Source organism: Carassius auratus, chromosome 25, assembly GCF_003368295.1.
Source record: "Carassius auratus strain Wakin chromosome 25, ASM336829v1, whole genome shotgun sequence".
Lineage (NCBI taxonomy): Eukaryota > Metazoa > Chordata > Actinopteri > Cypriniformes > Cyprinidae > Carassius > Carassius auratus.
The window spans coordinates 3,589,918-3,608,243 of record NC_039267.1 but is presented as its reverse complement, the minus strand read 5'-3'; the positions used below and the strand labels follow the sequence as shown (position 1 = coordinate 3,608,243).

Genomic DNA, 18,326 nt, shown 5'->3' with positions numbered 1-18,326 from the left:
GCGCAGCTGGAATGCTGAACTTGTGATCCTGATTGTGTTTCTCATGAAATGGCTGTTAGGAGTCATCTGCTACTGTTCACCAATTTATCCCCAATGTTTTTGTTAAATATAAACAACAATTAAAGCATTAATAGTGCATTAGAAAAAACAAATATGCCAAACTCTATTTTTTTTATTACATCCAATTATGAATCATCAACCCTGATTAAATATGCATGCTGTATATTTGAGGATGGATATTCTTGTATTTCAGGCTCCTGGTCGGAGCTCCCTTTGAGAGCAGCGGTGAACACCAGACAGGTGACGTCTACAGATGTCCTCTAGACGGCAAACCCACCATAAACTGCACGCGACTGCATTTAGGTATCATATCACCATCTGACACCTCAATATTAACTCTTTCTTTGCCAGCATAAAAAATTTGCCAGCCAAAATTTCATGGCCCCCAGAATATTTATTTTCTACGAATATCTGAACATGCAATACTATAAGAACAAAGAACAGAGCCTCATCTTTCAAACAATTTTATTCTAGCTTCATGCATTCTTTATATATATATATAAACAATTTTAAAGACAATCAAGTTTTGTCAAAGAGTACTGTACATCTGGTTCTGATTCAGAACGATAGTCAAAAAAACAGATGGAGTAGATAATTTCCATCAACATCCCTAATTCTTCACCTTCCTAAACCACTTCCTGGATCAACATTTCATTGGGTAATTTTAGTTGGTTTTAATTTATATGCTATTTAAAGGGGCCGTCTTTTTTTTATCTATTAAAATCTTTACCTCTTTCTCAAATCGAGCCGATCTCACATGCCTATCTGTGTGACATCACAAAACAGGCCACTCCCATGATAGTTTGATTGACAGTACTGTTTCAGCACAGACTGGACTGGCGTCTCACCTTAGCTCCTCCCCCTGGGTGACTGTCATCAGTCCACCATTGTTTCACCGCCGGATCAGATGTAGACAAAAATGTCTCCTAAACTATTGAAGTGTTTTGTTGTTGGATGTGATAATGAACATAGCAGTCGTCAGCGGGGTCAGCAGAGCTCATTAACGTTTAAAGGAAAATGCTACAAAATGGCTTGCTCTGAAAAGAGCTGGATTTTTTTACAATACCATTGAAAGATTTTAACCAAACTATGTTAAATCATATCAGGTTGTGGAAAATGGGCATCCGATGACCCCTTTAAAGGGCACCTATTATTCCCCCTTTTTACAAGATTTTTTTTAAGATCTGTGAAGTTTCAGCTCAAAATATCCCACAGATAATTTATTATAACATCTGGAAAATGTCATTTTTGAGGCATGTATAAAAAGAGCTTTTTTGTGTGTAACACTGAAAATGCAAATGAGCTGCATATTCCCGCCCCGTCTCCAGAAGAGGTGTCACATACTTCTCTCTGCTTTGCATACTGTACCTACTGCAATAAACAGCAGGTAGACGCAACATAACAGAGAAACTATAGCAATGCAGGGCTGTCAAACAGCCGCAGTGACACCATTTTTACCCTGTCAAAATCAGTTCTGCACACAGCAACTCAGTTTAGTGCATGTTTCTTTAAATGCTAATGAGCTCTGCTGACCCCGCCCCTCTCTTCTATGGAGTGACAAGCATTTCTGTTTACTTTAGCCACTAACTTGCACATTATTAGGAAAGGCAATTTGCAAAGATTCATAAAAGAACCTTAAACGCACTTCTTCTGCAGGTGAAGCTAGATCACGAATGATTCGTGCAAACATAAATTCATCCCCTTCAAAAAAAAATGTATTCCACTGTGTCTTCAGTGACTTCAGTGATGTAGGGAGTAAATGACGACTGCTGTGTTCATTATTACATCCAACAATAAAACACTTCAATCGCTTATAGGAGTTATTCTTGTCTACATCTCCTCTGGTGGTGAAACAATGACAGACTGTTCCCAGCTCACTCAGGGCGGAGCTAAAGTAAAACACTAGTGTCAATCAACAATCGTGGGAGGGGCCAGTGTCTGTGTGACATCACACAGCCAAGAAACTGAGAACGGCTTGATTTGAGAAAGAGGATATATTTTACAGGGATTAAATAAAACCACAGAGTGGATTTCACATTATCATTATAGTGTGGATGTGTGCAAACACTGCCAACACACTTTCAGTTCAAACAACATGTAAAAGTGAATTTTGCAAAACGTTTTGTAATCTTTCTCTCAATTTTCTCTTGCCGTTCGGCTGTTTTTAAGAAAAGGTATCCCTGAACAACGTGTTTGAACGCAAAGAGAAAATGAGGTTGGGAATGACTCTCACCTCCAACCCAAAAGACAACAGCTTTGTGGTAATATGCTAAAAATTCATAACTTTTTACCAAAGTGAAATGTCTCCAGAATGCGTTTCATGCTGACTGTGTTTTAGGCGTGTGGGCCGCTGTGGTCGTACGAGTGTGGAAGCTCCTACTACAGCACAGGCATCTGTTCAAGAGTCAACAGCAGCTTCCACTTCACACACAGCATCGCTCCAGCCTTCCAGAGTAAAGCCAAACTCTTCACTGATCAATATTCTTCTCATTATGTATCGCAGATCACATGCATATTGACAGCAGCAGTTTCTCCACAGGATGCGAGACCTACATGGACATAGTGATTGTGTTAGATGGATCCAACTCCATCTACCCCTGGTATGAGGTTCAAGATTTCCTGATTAATGTGCTGCAGAAGTTTTACGTCGGTCCAGGACAGATCCAGGTGCGTCTGAATTACGACCTGGAAAATCAGTTTTGGACTGTTCTGACTTTGATTTATGCACCGTTTGGATTGTACAACAACAGCACTTCCCACTGTACTCCTAAAGCTCAGGAACTCATCAAACAGTGCAAACTAACTAAAGCTATTGTATTTTTTTGGTTTGATGCATTACAGAGTTGAACAACAGAATTTGATAAGGATATGATATGTAAAAGCATATAGAAGGTGTTGTGTGCTGTTGTCCAGGTTGGGGTGGTCCAGTACGGCGAGAGAGTGGTGAACGAGTTTCGGCTGGATGATTTCCGTACGGTTGAGGAGGTTGTAGCGGCAGCTAAGAATATCGACCAGCGAGGCGGCGAAGAAACACGCACGGCTCTCGCGATCAGTGTGGCTCGGTACAGTGCCGTGTTTGTGTTTGTCTGCTATTCACTAACTTACAGTTAATGTGCATCATTATTTACAATGGAATATATGGAAGAATCTGTTTTTCTTCATAAATATTTAGACATCTGACCCAAGCACATTCTGAACTGTAAGATGTAAACTCTTAATTCTGAGAATTGTGAGAGATAAACTCACAACTGTAAGAAGAGAGATAAAATGTTGCAGTTGCCTTTTTTTTATATGTTTATTCTGGCAGAAATAAGTTGTCAAGAAATCAAGATGTTTTGCAATTGCATAAATCACACTAAAATGTGGAGTAATTTTGGATAAACTCATAAGAGACACAAATCATGTTAAACAGACAAATTCATTTAAAAATTGAATCTTTTTGTATGCATGAATTTAATTATCAAAACTCAACTGGAGTTCAACTGATGTGTGATGCTCAGTGCTGGTTAATGTAATCTGGGTTACATAATCATACTCAAAAAATTAGATGTGATTATATTAGATTTTAAAATTGCACATTCATGTTAGTTCTTATTGCCAACCTTTTTTTTTTTGTCAGCTGGACCTCTTTGACCTAATAACTTGATGCCCCTCAGAGATTTAAAATAATCAGCTCATAATTAAGTAAAATATTTGCATGTTCAAGGTTCTCTGATGCATGGTTGCCACATGACATTCAGGTTAACAAATAAAATCTTGAATCTTTTTAGTGACAGTTATGTTACATTGTTACATTTTTTATGATTTAATTATTTATTCGCTTTTCGTGAACCTCGCAAACCCCAGTCTTGGAAGCCGTTTAATGCACTTTGTGTTGTTACTAACAATGAATGAAATATAGTTTATTTTTTGTGTTTTTATATCAATGCAGTACAAGATTATCCTAAATCAATGTGAAAAATGAGATGGGTCAAAAGTAATCTAAAAGTAGTTTGATTATATTACCTAAAATACGTAATGGATTACTCAAGTACTTCAATTTTCGATATCAGTAATAGATTACAATTTGTAACTGATCTATCCAGCACGTCTCTGTATATGTATTTATAACAGAACACAAGCATTCAAACACGGAGGTCGACCTGACGCCAAAAAAGTCATGATTGTCATCACTGATGGAGAATCGCACGACAGCCCAAACCTACGGAAAGTGGTGGAGGAAAGCGAGAAGGATAATATCACCTTGTACGGTATTGCGGTGAGTTAATGCTCTTTCCAGACGTGTTCTTCAGGTTCACTCTTCATGCGACTCAGATACTTGAGTCGTGTTCAAACAGGTGCACAGGTTGAACAGGTGAGCATAGTTCATATATTACAAATCCGTTCCAGGTTCTCGGCTACTATAATCGGCGAGGCATCAATCCTGAAGCTTTTCTGAGGGAAATCAAGTTCATCGCCACCGATCCCGAGGAGCACTTCTTCAGCGTCACTGATGAGTCGGCCCTCAAGGATATCGTCGATGCTCTGGGAGAGAAGATCTTCAGCTTGGAGGGTAGAGCTCAATGAATACATGTCAAACATAATCATAATCTCATATTTAAACCATATCACACACAGCAACATGCTAAAAAAACACACATACAGTCTAGTTTTCTTAGTATTTTTTTCTTATATGCAGGCACCAGCCAGAACGGTACGGCTTTTGGTCTGCAGATGTCTCAAGCTGGATTCTCCTCACACATCGTAGAGGTGAGTGCGTCTTCATCCGTTCCAAACAGAAGAAATATAAATATTGACAGTAGCGCTAATGTGCGTGGAACTATATTACGTCCTCAGCGAGGTGCACGAAATGCTGTTATTTTGCTCTTTGCAATCTGTGACTGAGTTTGACGCTCTTCCATTAGCCTGGAGCAGAAACTACAGAATAAGTTTTAGTTTTTAAAAAAGGGAATAATTCATTTACCGCTCAGTGCTCATGGGAAAACAAACCCGAGACACGTCATTTTAGGGCTTTGACAGAAGCATGAAACGCCACTATTTCAATTAAAATAGAAACATGCTGTGAGCGGCATGAAAACTGTAGACCGTCTTCTAAAGGGAAGGCTATTTTTCACTCTTTCTCTCTCAGTTTGAGTAATCCCATGCAGGAGAAGGGGTTGAAGGTCTGGGGCTCCTTTTGTGTTAGATGAAGGACAACTTACCCAAAGAAAAATAAAGATTTTTTCATAACCTTCACTGTTGGATTCCAGGAACCGTTCTTGACAGTGGCAATTCGAGATGGGAGATAACGTCTTGGAAAGAGTTTTTTTTTTTTTTTTTTTCATTCTTGACTTCTCTCAGGGAATGCGGTCCAGGGAGCACATATGGTTTTGTTGAATTAGGCTCCTTGAGCGAGGAATCCTCACACAAACACTCTCACACACGTGCCCTTGTGTTTTATGTGCACACTTGTACATGTGACTGTGTTTGTAAAGGCCTCATTTGCTTGTGGCTGCAAATGTTTTTAAAGGAATGACTTTTCGAGAGTTGAGAGTGCGGCGTCTATCAAGACTGCAGTAAATAAAACCTAATCAGATGGAAATAAAACGTTTGGAAGTTGGTTTATTAGCTTGGGTCACTGACGTGGACATGGTATACTAGATTTCACTGCTTTTTTTTTATAAAGAGCTGCCAGGCCTTGAAAAACTCTGTTCCAAAACCTTGCTGTCGAATGTCTACGTTGGTGAAATGGATGAAACTGAATAGAATCAAAAACGAAAATGAAATAAATTCTCAAAAAGGATCACTCAAAAGGCTTAGTGTGTCATGCACATAAGAATTACAATTGATTCCAATGCAGTTTGACATTAGCACACAACTTGGTTCTTCAGCAAGCATTGAAATCCAAAGAAAACACAAATATTGAGCCTGCAATGCATTCTGGGATTGCCTTCGCCACAAAGCGTTTCAACTCGATATTTTTGATAAAAGAAACAATCTTCCGAGGCAGCATAATTGTGCTACATTTATATTCATTTTAAATTTATATGTGCTACTCCAAATTGGTTTCAGAAATTATTAGTTAATGCTGACATGAATCCATGTTCGTGTTCATGTTAATGACAATAAAACATCACTACATTACTTATCCTCTTTATGTGCCTGCAAAATATTAAAGAGGAAAGACAGAGTGCATAGCCACAATAACATTACATTTTAAATGGTAAAATGTTACCTAACTACATTTAACTATTGAAACCATTCCCAATTTGTAAAGACATTGATAGTTTTTGCTAGAAATTCAAAATGATGCTGTTTCTGACTTTGCATCATTGCACCATTTCCAGATGGTTGCTAGGTGTTCTGGGTGGTTGCTAGTGTTTTCCTCAATAATCCACACAATTTGAGGGAGTATATATTTATTTCTTTAGCACAAAGTTACATACTGAAGTTTAATACTCTGGCTTAAGGGTTTGTTCAGGGGTTTGCAAGCACCGCTAATAAAAAGCGAATGGAACAACACACAGAGTGTGTTGGAGAGAGTTTATTGTGCAAATGTGCCATGGAACTCTGTCAAAGTGTCCACGTCGACATTGCATGAGGAAATCTGGCAGTGAACGCATGCAGAGAGTTTTAGGTCTTCAGTCAGACTCACAGTTGACTGCTGCTCTCGCTCGCAGAGACTTTTCTGTCCACTTAATCTCAAAGGGTGGTCCAGATCCCTGACATGACCACCATTTGTATGGAAGATATCTCTCCTGTGCATTAAACTGCAAATTGCCTGAGTCTTCCTCTTGGAGAATATGGTTTGTGTAGTATATTATTAGTGCAGTTTGCTAAGCCAGTTATCACTGAAGCTGTTCAGTTTATATTCCATAACAGCAGGAGCAAATTGGCAATTTCAAGCCCGAGTTTCCCTTGAGAATATCTAATACATTTTAGAATCGTTTTTTTCTTTGGTTAATATTACTTTCTAAGACTTTCATGGTTTCCTACATGCTTGGACACTCAAACAACCATTGTAGTCCCTATATGGCAACTTTGTTTTTAATTTGTTCAAAACCTGGCTGATATAAAATTTATATTTGAAGTATGGTGCATTTTTGGAGAATTGAACTGTTAAATGAAAAAAAAATTTTTGGGAAAAAATCTACCTAAACTGGAAAATGTGACTTGGGCAAGGAAGCAACCACATAGCAACACACTAAACACTACTTCAAGCAGTCGCCGAAAACACTTGAAAAATGGTATAGAAACAATGTCAGACCACAAGAGTTGCGATTGTTAAAAAAAAATGCAATAATTGAAATAAATCTGAAATTAAATAAAATGTAATTATCAGATGGAAAAACTAAAAAAAGATTTTTAAGAAATAAATGTTGCAATGGCCACAAACTGAAATTCCTAAACCTACCTAAAATGTAAATAAAAACAAATGTAAGCTAAATAGAAATATATAAAAAACTAATTAAATAGACAAATAACCTTAAAATTATTTATAAACCTAAAAATTAAAAAGAAAATTGAAAATATACAAATTAAAGCTAGTTTAAAATATGAATTAATACTGTAATAAAGTTAAAGCTAAAAAAGTATTAAAACAAAATTAATCAAATTGACATAGCACTTAAAATGACTACAAATTAAAAGAAAACTGGAAACATTAAAAGCTAATTTAAAATATAAATAAATACTATAATATTACATAAATTACATTAAAATAACACAATGCAACAGTGTAGAAACCAACACTTTAGCAACTGCTTGCAATTCCTTTAACTTCTTGCAGCTTTCTAGCATTGTGGGGTTGGACTTGTGCTTGGGTCATTCATTAAGTTGGTTAGTACTGAACATTCAGTCTGACTGGGAATCATTAAGACCAACAGTAAGACCAAGCGTGTTTGAGTGTAGTGGTGGTATTGGTTGGGAATGGGCAATTTCTCTATGGATTTGAATCCTAAAGTCCCAGATGTTAATGCAGTGCAGAGTTTTGGCAGGAGCTCTAGGATCGGTGCCGGAGAGGTTTGGCATATCTCTCTGTTTGCATTCTCTATACCGCTGAAGTCACTGCCAGGCCATTAGTCATCATCATCCCATAACACTCACTGAGTTCTCACTGCAGGTACACGGAGCCAGATCTCTGATTCAACACTCTGTGTCTTCTCTCTTTCACTTATGACTGCACATGCATTTCTCTTTCAGAAAATTGCAGTGGTTTATGTTAAAAGTAAATGTAAATAACTGAAGATGCAATCCATTCTCTTAAAGGATGGTATTCTGGTTGGTGCCGTTGGGGCATATGACTGGAACGGAGCTGTTCTGAAAGAGACCCGTCATGGTAAAGTCATCCCACCCAAATCCTCATACATGAAAGAGTTCCCAGAGGAACTGAAGAACCATGGAGCATATCTGGGTAAGAAACGTTTTTGGTCAGTACCAATGAGGATCTGATTCCATGACTGACAAAAAAAGAATGTATACTCACCCTCAAGTTCAAAAACGACTAACTTTCTTCTGTAGAATATAAAAGAAATGGTTAAGAATGTTCACTCTATTCATTACCAGTTTAATTTATGCATGCACTTAGTAAAACTCACCAAATTAAGATTGGATGTCAATGACACTAAACGGCATCGGTTTTTGCATGCATTGGAATCAGAAATGACCTGCCAAGTTTGAAAGAAAGGAATCATAAGGTATGGAAAGAAACATGTTTAAGTGAATTTCAATCTGTTCCTCATGCAAGCTATCAAAGGTCTTACATTTGTAGCATAGACTAATTTTAAGACATTTAAGGCTCCTTTAATAACCAGCACCAAACTAGGAAGAAAATGCATGTGAGTTTTCTTTTTATTAATGCTTTTTTGAATTGTGTATTTTCTCTAAGCCAGTAGGCAATGTTTGTCATATTGACTGTGTGTATAAAGTGTAAATTGACACTTGTTTGTAGGGTACATGGTGTCTTCAGTCGTTTCGGCTCAACACGGTCAACTGTACGTCGCTGGAGCTCCTCGATTTAACCACACAGGGAAAGTTGTCATCTTTACACTGACCAACAGCGGCAACCTCACCATACTGTACTCACTGTACGGACAGCAGGTGAAGCCAAGAACACACTACACTTCCAAGTAGAGCGTGGTACTTCCACGAATACCATGGTACCAAACATGCCAGGGGTCAACAGTGAGGCTACTGCAAATGAAAAACTAATATATACTTTGCAAAGATACTTGACCTTAAATAAATAAAAAAATGGCATGTAAACATTAAAAATTAAAAAAATGTTGGGAGTGCAAAATTGTAGCCAGCTGCCTGTTGCCAAGATTTCTAGTGTGCATACTTGAGAGGGAACTTACAGACACTAGGGTAAATTGGCAGCAGCAAAGAAAAGTGATTTTCCTCCTCAGTAATTTAGTCATTGTCAAGTGCAAAAATCTAAAATATTGACATTTAATGACATGAATAAAAATAAATAGAGCGACAGTGCAAATAAAGTGTCTACTTCAATGTTTCTAATAACTTCTGTGAATATAAAATTTCACACTGTATTAATTTTACTGCTATAATACTAAATTCTAAATTTATACTTAATTCTATTATATTTCAAATTATGCTTAAATAGAGTCTTTTAATGTCATCTTATGATTCTTGTTGTAAGATTTGTTGGCATACAGACCATGCTTACATATTTATAGATTTAAATTTTTGCATTTCATATAACATTTAATGCCATGACAATAAATTTAAGACTTTCTACACCTATGTAAAACACCTATGCCTTGGCAATGACCCACAGAAAACCATGAAATTGCAAAAATGAAAAAGCCCATGTGTCAGTGCAAAAACAGCCCTGTTATAATGTTCTTCTCCATCTTTTGAACAATTTCTCCTGCCATTATCAGAACAAAACGTCCACAATCTTTTAAACAACATTCCATTCACGTCCTGCTTTCCCTAGTCAATTGTTCCATGGAAATAGTGCCGTCTTGTCAATAATCTATAATAGAGCTAATCTGCATGAAATGGTGCATGTAAAAGTACTGCAGCTGTTTAGTGAGTTTAGTAGTGTGCACTTGGCCTAAATGGTGAATATTACCCTGACTGCTTCCTTAATCCATCTGTCTGCATTTTTCCATCATACCTCCTCTCTCTCAAACGGTGGCGTGTTTGATTGGAGAGGCACATCAGTAGATTAATGCGGACCATGTGTGCGGACAGGAGACAGCGTGTGAAGGTCTAGACTTAGTCACCCGCTCCAGATGGGCAGGCGTCTCTGTAGCCCATGTGCATCTCATCTGCATGTGTGTGTGTGTGTGTGTATGCATGCCCTGCAGTGAATGCACACAATAAACGCTTACTGTTTCAAATGCTGCCAGTCGCCGACCACAACATTCATTTAGCCATCAACCTGTTATGCACCAGACCATGTGTATGAGCCCTCAGGAAAGCACTTAGACGGGAATGTGATAAAGTGCGTCTCCTGTTTTCTTGTGTTTGTAAAGCCGGCAGGAACTTCCAGGGTTGAAATGCAAGTTCAGAAGAACCTGCCGCACATCATATCTTCCATCGATTCAATAGAAAAACAGGCTATAGATTAAAACTAGAATGTTGTAATGTTTATTTTTCATCTGACAGTAAAATGCATGGTCTTAATATACCCTAGTGAAAAATAGATATACTTAAATGTATTTCAAATAAATTTATTACAGGCTAAGTATACTATTTCATATTTATGTGCATAATAAAATGCCCTGCTATTGTATCTGTGTGTCATCAGCATAGCAATGGTAGGAGAAGTCATGTGCCTGTATGATGAGACCCAGTGATGTAGTGCATATGGAGAAGAGGAGAGGTCCAAGAACCGATCCTTGAGGAACACCAGTGACCAGTTGTCACTATATATAATAGGGGTCAAAAATAATCAAAGACTTCACCAATTTAAAAACTACCCAAAACAGATATCTAGACTATGTCCTAACGTATGTGCATGTCAAATGCTCACAGGCCGTTTTTTGGTGAATTGTAGATCGGATCGTATTATGGAAGTGAGCTAGCACCCATTGATCTGGATGATGATGGATTGACAGATCTTTTACTTGTCGGAGCTCCCATGTACTTCTACAAAGGGTGGGAGAAAGGCAGAGTTTACATCTACACCATCAGCTCACAGGTGACAGCATCTTAAACACAACAGCATCATGCTTTCTTAAAGAGTACTTGTTTACAGAAAGACTCTGTGTAATTAAGTGTTTTCTTTATAAACTGCTTGTTTTTACGCAACTCTTGCTGAATTCTATATATTTTTAGTGTAGTGTAGACTGCATTACTGATTATAATGGATCAACTGATTATTTTAACAAACATATGAACCTCAAACAAACGTCTGAGATGGTTTGGATGCCACGTGGTCAACAACATTGTTGCATGCTTAAGGTTAGTATACTAGTATTTGCTTCTAAATATTATCTTGTCTTTCTTTCTCTCTTTTTTTTTCGCAGGGCTTTTTTATACCAGATGGGACTCTTGGACCATCAGAAAAGACCCATGATTCACGGTTTGGCGCGGCCGTGTCCACTCTTCCGGACTTGAATGGCGACGGCTTCGGTGAGCTGGTAGTGGGTGCACCACTGGAGGACAATCACAAGGGAGCCATCTATCTCTTCTACGGCCAACAAAACAGCATCCAACACAAATACAAACAGGTACGACTCAACTGGGAGTCACTGATATTTAATAAACATGATTAAACGGCATTAGTCAAGCCAAAATATAGAATATAACAACAGGTATGACCTTTCGTACCTTATTTTTTTATTCTTGTCACTCATCTCAGAGAATAGCCGCACGTGACATCTCTCCAGGTCTGCGTTATTTCGGCCGAAGTGTACATGGGATGATGGATGTGAATGGAGATGAGCTCATAGATCTGTCCGTGGGCGCTTTAGGCGCCGCAGTTCTGCTTTGGTGAGTTAAGAGGTTGTGTACAGGTTTAGTTAATAGTCATACTTACGAACCGATAGCTCAAACTAGAACACATTTCCAGAGCTGTGTCTTACAGGGTTATTATAGTTAACTAAAACTAAAATCATAGAAAGCAGTAAGATTAAATGGAGATAAACAAACAAAAATAAAAGTCTCTTGCTTCCAAAAAAATACCATTGTAATCTCAGCATGAACTCAATTATCAAAAGATCAAAATACCTTTAGCTCTATATTTTTAATTTGTGTTAACATTGTTTCATCTCTATTAGCTTGTATTTCTCATTTGGGATTTTAGGAGATATAAAAATAATACCTAATTGATATCTCCTGAATTCTCCTGAGGCAGTATTATAACTTCATGTGTTTTCAAACAGGTCTCGCAGTGTCGTCCGCGTGGGGATCAGCATTCATTTTGAGCCTTCGAAAATCAATGTTTTTAATAAAGACTGCATCCGAGGAGGTCGAGAGGTGTCGTGTATGTTGGCCACCGTTTGCCTGAACATCACGCAGCGGACACCGATCACAGATCCAAAAACAGTCGGTATGTAACTGGACTCTAACTGGACCAATCAGATGGCTGAATGATAAATGTACATTCGTTGTATTTTCCAGCGTCCTCTGCCTGTGAGTAATGTCTTTCAGATGTTTGCTCGAAAGGTCACTCTTTAATATATCAGAACAGTTTTTCCTAATGCATAAAGCCTCCAGCCAAAGAGAAAACTCTTTAATCCCTGCATTTAGAGCGAGAGGAGTCCTTGGAAACCATCATAAAACTGTGTCAGGCATCCCCTACATTTCCCATCTGGAACTTATCAGATCAGGACAGAACATAAATGTGTCTGAGAGTCACAAACAGACAGATAGCATTCACCTTTTTATCAAATGCTGGCTATAGTTTCTCCAAAAATGTAAAGTCTGTCATTTATTCTTCTGTTTTCTTCAGAAGGACACAAAAGGAGATGCTTAGCAGAATGTCGTTTAAAAATATCCAAATCTGAATACCCTAAAATGGCTTAAATTTGGGTTGTTTTCGTACATTCCCAACAAAATAAAGGTGCTTCACAATGTATTTTGTCCAAATGGCTCCATAAAGAACCTTTAACATCTGAAGAACCAATGGTAGGAAAGAGAAGGTTCTTTAAAGAACCTTTGACTGAATGGTTCTTTGTGGAACCAAAAATGGCTGCTGTGAAAAAAAAAAAAAAAAAAAAAAAACTTTGGATGCTTTATTTTTAAGATTGTAAGGTGCATTACTCTTGTAAAGTAACTTTATATTTGGAAACGGGTGCATGAATAGAGATGCTGCTATTGTTGACATTGAGATGATGTTTTTCTGTTCAGCGCTGAGGTACAGCTTTGGTTTCGAGGAGAATGGCTATTTCCCCAGAGCCGTGTTGGACAGCACTGAAGAGCCACAGCCCCGAGACGTCACCCTGCGGACGGACTCAGATTACTGCCAGAAAGTGTATTTCCATGTTCATGTGAGCCACGTTCTGTACAAGTATTCACACTGCAGTCACTTTTATCCATTTCAGCTCTATATTAATGAATCTACTAGAAATTTGTTGTTAATGTAACTGATGATATTCAGAGAGTTAAACGACTTGGCGCAAGCTGATTGGCTCATGCCACATATGCAGCAAATGAGCTTACTGCCTTGCATTTATATGGCTGGCTAGCATTCACTTGAGATTCATACAGTGCGTTTCTCTGAAACCCTCCACCTTCCCCAGCTCCACCTGTATAGATCTGCTATGGGTTTTTATTAAATGCTAGTTGTGCAGCAGCAGTATATCTTAAATACTCATGGCACCGTATCGCCGTTTGCATTGGCAGTAGCAAGTACTTGCTTTTTTATTTAAATATTTATGGTTGTAAGAAATTAGTTTTTCAGCAGGGATGCATTAAAGTCCCCATGAAACCAAATTCTACAATATTGATTTTGTTAGTGCAAATTGTTTGTCTTAAAGTGAACAATTAATCAGTGCAAGTTAAAAATATATTTTGTCAAAATCTGATCATTTGCTTCCGCTTCCTGCTCTGATGATATCAGTTTGACAGCTTTGGCAGATTTTCCTTAACCACGCCCCTTCAACTGTTAGTATGCTACGAGTGAAAGATTGGAGGAGGAGCTCAGAAATTAAACCCCGCCCTCTACTTAATATTCTGTTTCAGTTGAAAGTATGTCATCATACTGAAATTAAGTCAGCAGCGACTTCTGGTTCACACGGACTTTAAATTGTTTAGAAGTGCCAGTAAAGACATTGATAATGTTACAAAAGATTTATATTTTAAATAAATGTTGTTCTTTTGAACAACTGCAATTAACCAATCAGATATTACAGAGGACTATGTAATAATATGCAATAAAAATGTCTTTATTTAGAAATGTCCACTCCTTACATATTTGATTCACATTTACAGCTAATATTTCACATTTTTTTACCCCACTAGTAGTTATTTAATATTTGATGACAACATGTGTTAATGTTTATAAATATCAGTTCATTTTCAGGAATAGTAATGCTTGTGCAATATGCAAAAAATTTTAATTTGTATCTTATTTTCCAGTAAAAATATCCGACAATTTTTACTAACTTCAAATATTGAGTCTTTCAAAAAAATTAATTTGAAAATTAAGTGCATTTACAGTATACTTAAAACATGGTTTTAAACGTAGATATTTTGGCATTATTTAGATATTTTGGGAAATATCTTGATTTAGGAATATTAGATATTTGTTCTGGAAAACATGAATCATCTTTGCAGTGCTGAAATGTTATCTAACTGTCTGTTTACACAGGAAGTGACAGATTACACACGACCCCTGATCTTCAGTGTTAACATAGGCCTGCAGAACGCAGATGAAGGGCCGGTGCTGGACGACAGGTGGCCCACCAGTCTGCAGTCAGAGGTCAGACACACACACACACACACACACACACACACACACACAGACTTATAACACCTTTGTCTTGCATCCTTCCAAATTACATTTGTCTCTCCAGCTACCATTCTGGAACGGTTGTGATAACGACGATCAGTGCGTTCCCAACCTCGTCCTGCAGAGCAGCTCTGACCTATTAGATCTCAGGTATGTCCTCAAGCGCACATCACAGCTGTTTCTCACACACTGAAACACCACAGTCCTTAAGCAGGGTTTCACCAGGTATTAAAAAGTCCTAATTCTTAAATGAAGGCTCTAAAAACATCTCAAATTGGGTATAAAGTCATAAATTCATACACTGCAAAATGGATTTTCTCACTTGTTTTCTAGTATATACTTGAATCAAGATGCATTTACTTGAAAATTTGTCAAAGTAAATGTATCATGATTTCAGAATATCTTGTATCTGTAATGGAAAACACGACAGAAAATCTATATATATTTTTGGGATTTTCTTACTCGACTTGTTTTCCAGTATAAATATCAAAGCATCCTTTAATCAAAACAGATGCTAAATGAAGATATAAATCATGTTTTCTGAACAATCTGTCAGTGGGGTATAAAAAAAACCTTTGCTATGAATTAGGTCAGATTTTCTAAACCATTAGCTGATATTTTGTGCTTATTTAATCATAAACTTTCAATCCATTTCTCAGAAAACATGACTTCTTATGTCTGTACTTAAGACTCTTTAGACATTTGCGTCGAATTACTAATATTGTCTAGGCCCAAGCTTAAACAAGTTCCTGGATGAACCTTCAGAAACCCTGTTATGCGTGTGTCTTTCAGGCAGTTCTGCGGGCGACGCGAGCGCTCCTCGTGGCCGCCGTGTGTCCATCAGAGGACGAGTGGTGAACGTCTGGTGGAGGCCGGCCGGAGGAAAGTTCTGGTGGAGGCGCGTTTAGAGAACCGCGGAGAAAACGCCTACGGCACGATGCTGCACATCACACATTCTCCAAACCTCCAGCTCTCCAGTCTGGTGCTGAAGGTCTGTTTTCTGATCTGAGTCTCAGCCCAGGCCTAAACTGTATTTATGAGGGTTTAGGGCATTACAGAAGGACTTCAGACGTGAGATGGAAGGGGCTGCTGATTAAGAGGTCAAGAGTTAAAGGGAAACTATGAGTCATGATCCAGAGCCTAATCTCACTGGAACCTGATAAGTGACTGAGCAACACATAAGTAACCCTGGACCACAAAACCTTAAGTCTCAAGTTGCTTAGGTATATTTTTTGCAATAGACAAAAAAAAAACAAACAAAAAAAAAAAACTTGTATGGGTCAAAATTATCGATTTTTCTTTTACGCCAAAAATCATTAGGATATTACGTAAAGATCATGTTCCATGAAGTCTAAAAACTTTTTGATTAATAATATGCATTGCTAAGAATTCATTTGAACAACTTTAAAGATGATTTTCTCTATATTTAGATTTTTTTTGCTCCCTCAGATTCCAGATTTTCAAATAGTTGTGTCTCAGACAAACATTGTCCTCCTAATAAACCATACATCAATGGAAATATTATTTATTCAGCTTTCAGATGATGCATAAATCTAAATTTCTGAAAACTGACCCATATGCTTTGGTCCAGGTTCACATATGTGCCACACAAACAGCCTTAAGAGACATGTTAAAATGATTTTAAAATAGACAAATCAAGCGATAAAATAAGATAAAACAGCTAAGAATTAAGATGTAAACACATCATGTTTTTATTTTAATGTTTGCTTGACAACGGCTATTTTTATTAAAGAACTGTCTGAATCTGTAAAGGACATTTTAATGCAAATTATCAATTTTTTATTTAATTTAATTCATTATAAAGACTCAAAAGTTAAGGAAATAATCTCTGTAATCACAACTGACTAAAAAGTTATATAAATTCAACGGTATTTAAAAAAATAAAATCGGTAAGCTAAAAATCAAGATGTAAAGTGAAATCATGTTTCTTGTTTTAAGCTGTTCTCTTAATAACAGCCATTTTTATTTAATTACCAGGGTTCCCATGGTCTTGACCAACCTGGATATATGGGAGACTTTTTTAAAAGTCTGATTTCTAGACCTTAAATCAAATTTTCATGGAAAAGTCACACAAATATTTAATATAAATCTTTCGAGATAAATATATTGATTCAAATGTTAAACAAATACTGCTATAAAATACTGTATTTTACTGAGTAGAAATTATATTAATGATTAATAAATGGAAAATAAATCTAATTAATTCAAATACATAAAAAATTAATAAACTCCGTAATCACAAATGAATAGGAGCTCATAATGCAAAACACCTGAAAAAACAGCCAATGGCAATCGATGCATGTTTAATATTTGAATATTCAAATCATTTAATTTCCTAAACATTGAAGGATTTTTATGAATGACATATGTCTTCATCAGAGAGATTCATGAACCAAACTGTAAACTGAGTTTATGTGGACTGTAGTTCACTGGTGCAAATAAAACTTCTGGAGTCAGTACATTGACTACTTAAATCACTTTTTGTCCATTCAGTGATTTACTCCATAATGTCTTGGAACGATCTTTATTTGTGGGCTTTTCTCCGCAGAAATTTGACAGTGTGTTTGTTTTTCAGGCACCTGCAGACATTGCAATCGAGTGTCCAAACTCTGATGAAATGAGCCTCTACCGAACCTGCAACATCAGCGCGCCCTTCATGAGGTCCTTTGCTCAGGTGAGACTGACTCGTCTCAATATATCTGATCACTCAAACACTGGTGGCACACGTCTAGAAGAACAGTCTGTCCTTTAGTTGTCTTTCGTTCACATGTCCTTTGATTGATCCAGGTGTATTTTCGACTGGAGTTTGAGTTCAGCAGATCTGTCTTCTTGAACTACGTCCAGATCACTCTGAGGGTCTCCAGGTGAGGTCGTGACCTTTGAACCCATGAGAATCTCATCTGAGGATATATGTATATATATTTTTTTATGTATAAAACGAATGTAGATTAAATTATTATTCATTTTAAAAAAAACATTGTGGTTGATTAAGCTATAGATTTTGTTCATGTTTGGATTAATCTGTCTGTTTCGTTGCAGTGAAGGTGAAGAAATGTCTCCAGAAGACAACATCAATGAAATACATCATAATCTGAAATATGAGGCTGATATTCTCTTCACAAGGTAACACAGTAGTGTGTATCTCACAGAAAAATGTCCAAAAGGCAAGCATATATTATATTATATTATTATTAATGTTATTTCAGTTTGTGTGTGTGTGTGTGTGTGTGTGTGTGTGTGTGTGTGTGTGTGTGTATATATATATATATATATATATATATCCATTTTAATAAATAAAAAATAATTTTTAGAAATGTTATTTCAGTTATGACGTGTGTGT

The 18,326-nt window shown here is 37.1% G+C and overlaps 1 protein-coding gene across 1 annotated transcript in view; it reads left to right on the top strand.

Moving 5' to 3' along the window:
- itga11b (integrin, alpha 11b) overlaps nt 1–18,326 on the top strand; it is a 37,222-nt gene that overhangs the window by 13,149 nt on the left and 5,747 nt on the right. Inside the window, exons 3-23 of the mRNA XM_026202077.1 lie at nt 254–363; nt 2,230–2,321; nt 2,399–2,513; nt 2,600–2,727; nt 2,974–3,122; nt 4,174–4,318; nt 4,450–4,612; nt 4,739–4,809; nt 8,308–8,452; nt 8,990–9,138; nt 11,066–11,209; nt 11,538–11,741; nt 11,873–12,003; nt 12,396–12,562; nt 13,363–13,502; nt 14,825–14,935; nt 15,030–15,115; nt 15,758–15,956; nt 17,562–17,660; nt 17,774–17,850; nt 18,026–18,109. Coding sequence (XP_026057862.1) covers nt 254–363; nt 2,230–2,321; nt 2,399–2,513; nt 2,600–2,727; nt 2,974–3,122; nt 4,174–4,318; nt 4,450–4,612; nt 4,739–4,809; nt 8,308–8,452; nt 8,990–9,138; nt 11,066–11,209; nt 11,538–11,741; nt 11,873–12,003; nt 12,396–12,562; nt 13,363–13,502; nt 14,825–14,935; nt 15,030–15,115; nt 15,758–15,956; nt 17,562–17,660; nt 17,774–17,850; nt 18,026–18,109 — 2,709 coding nt within the window. The remainder of the gene's footprint in view (nt 1–253; nt 364–2,229; nt 2,322–2,398; nt 2,514–2,599; nt 2,728–2,973; nt 3,123–4,173; nt 4,319–4,449; nt 4,613–4,738; nt 4,810–8,307; nt 8,453–8,989; nt 9,139–11,065; nt 11,210–11,537; nt 11,742–11,872; nt 12,004–12,395; nt 12,563–13,362; nt 13,503–14,824; nt 14,936–15,029; nt 15,116–15,757; nt 15,957–17,561; nt 17,661–17,773; nt 17,851–18,025; nt 18,110–18,326) is intronic.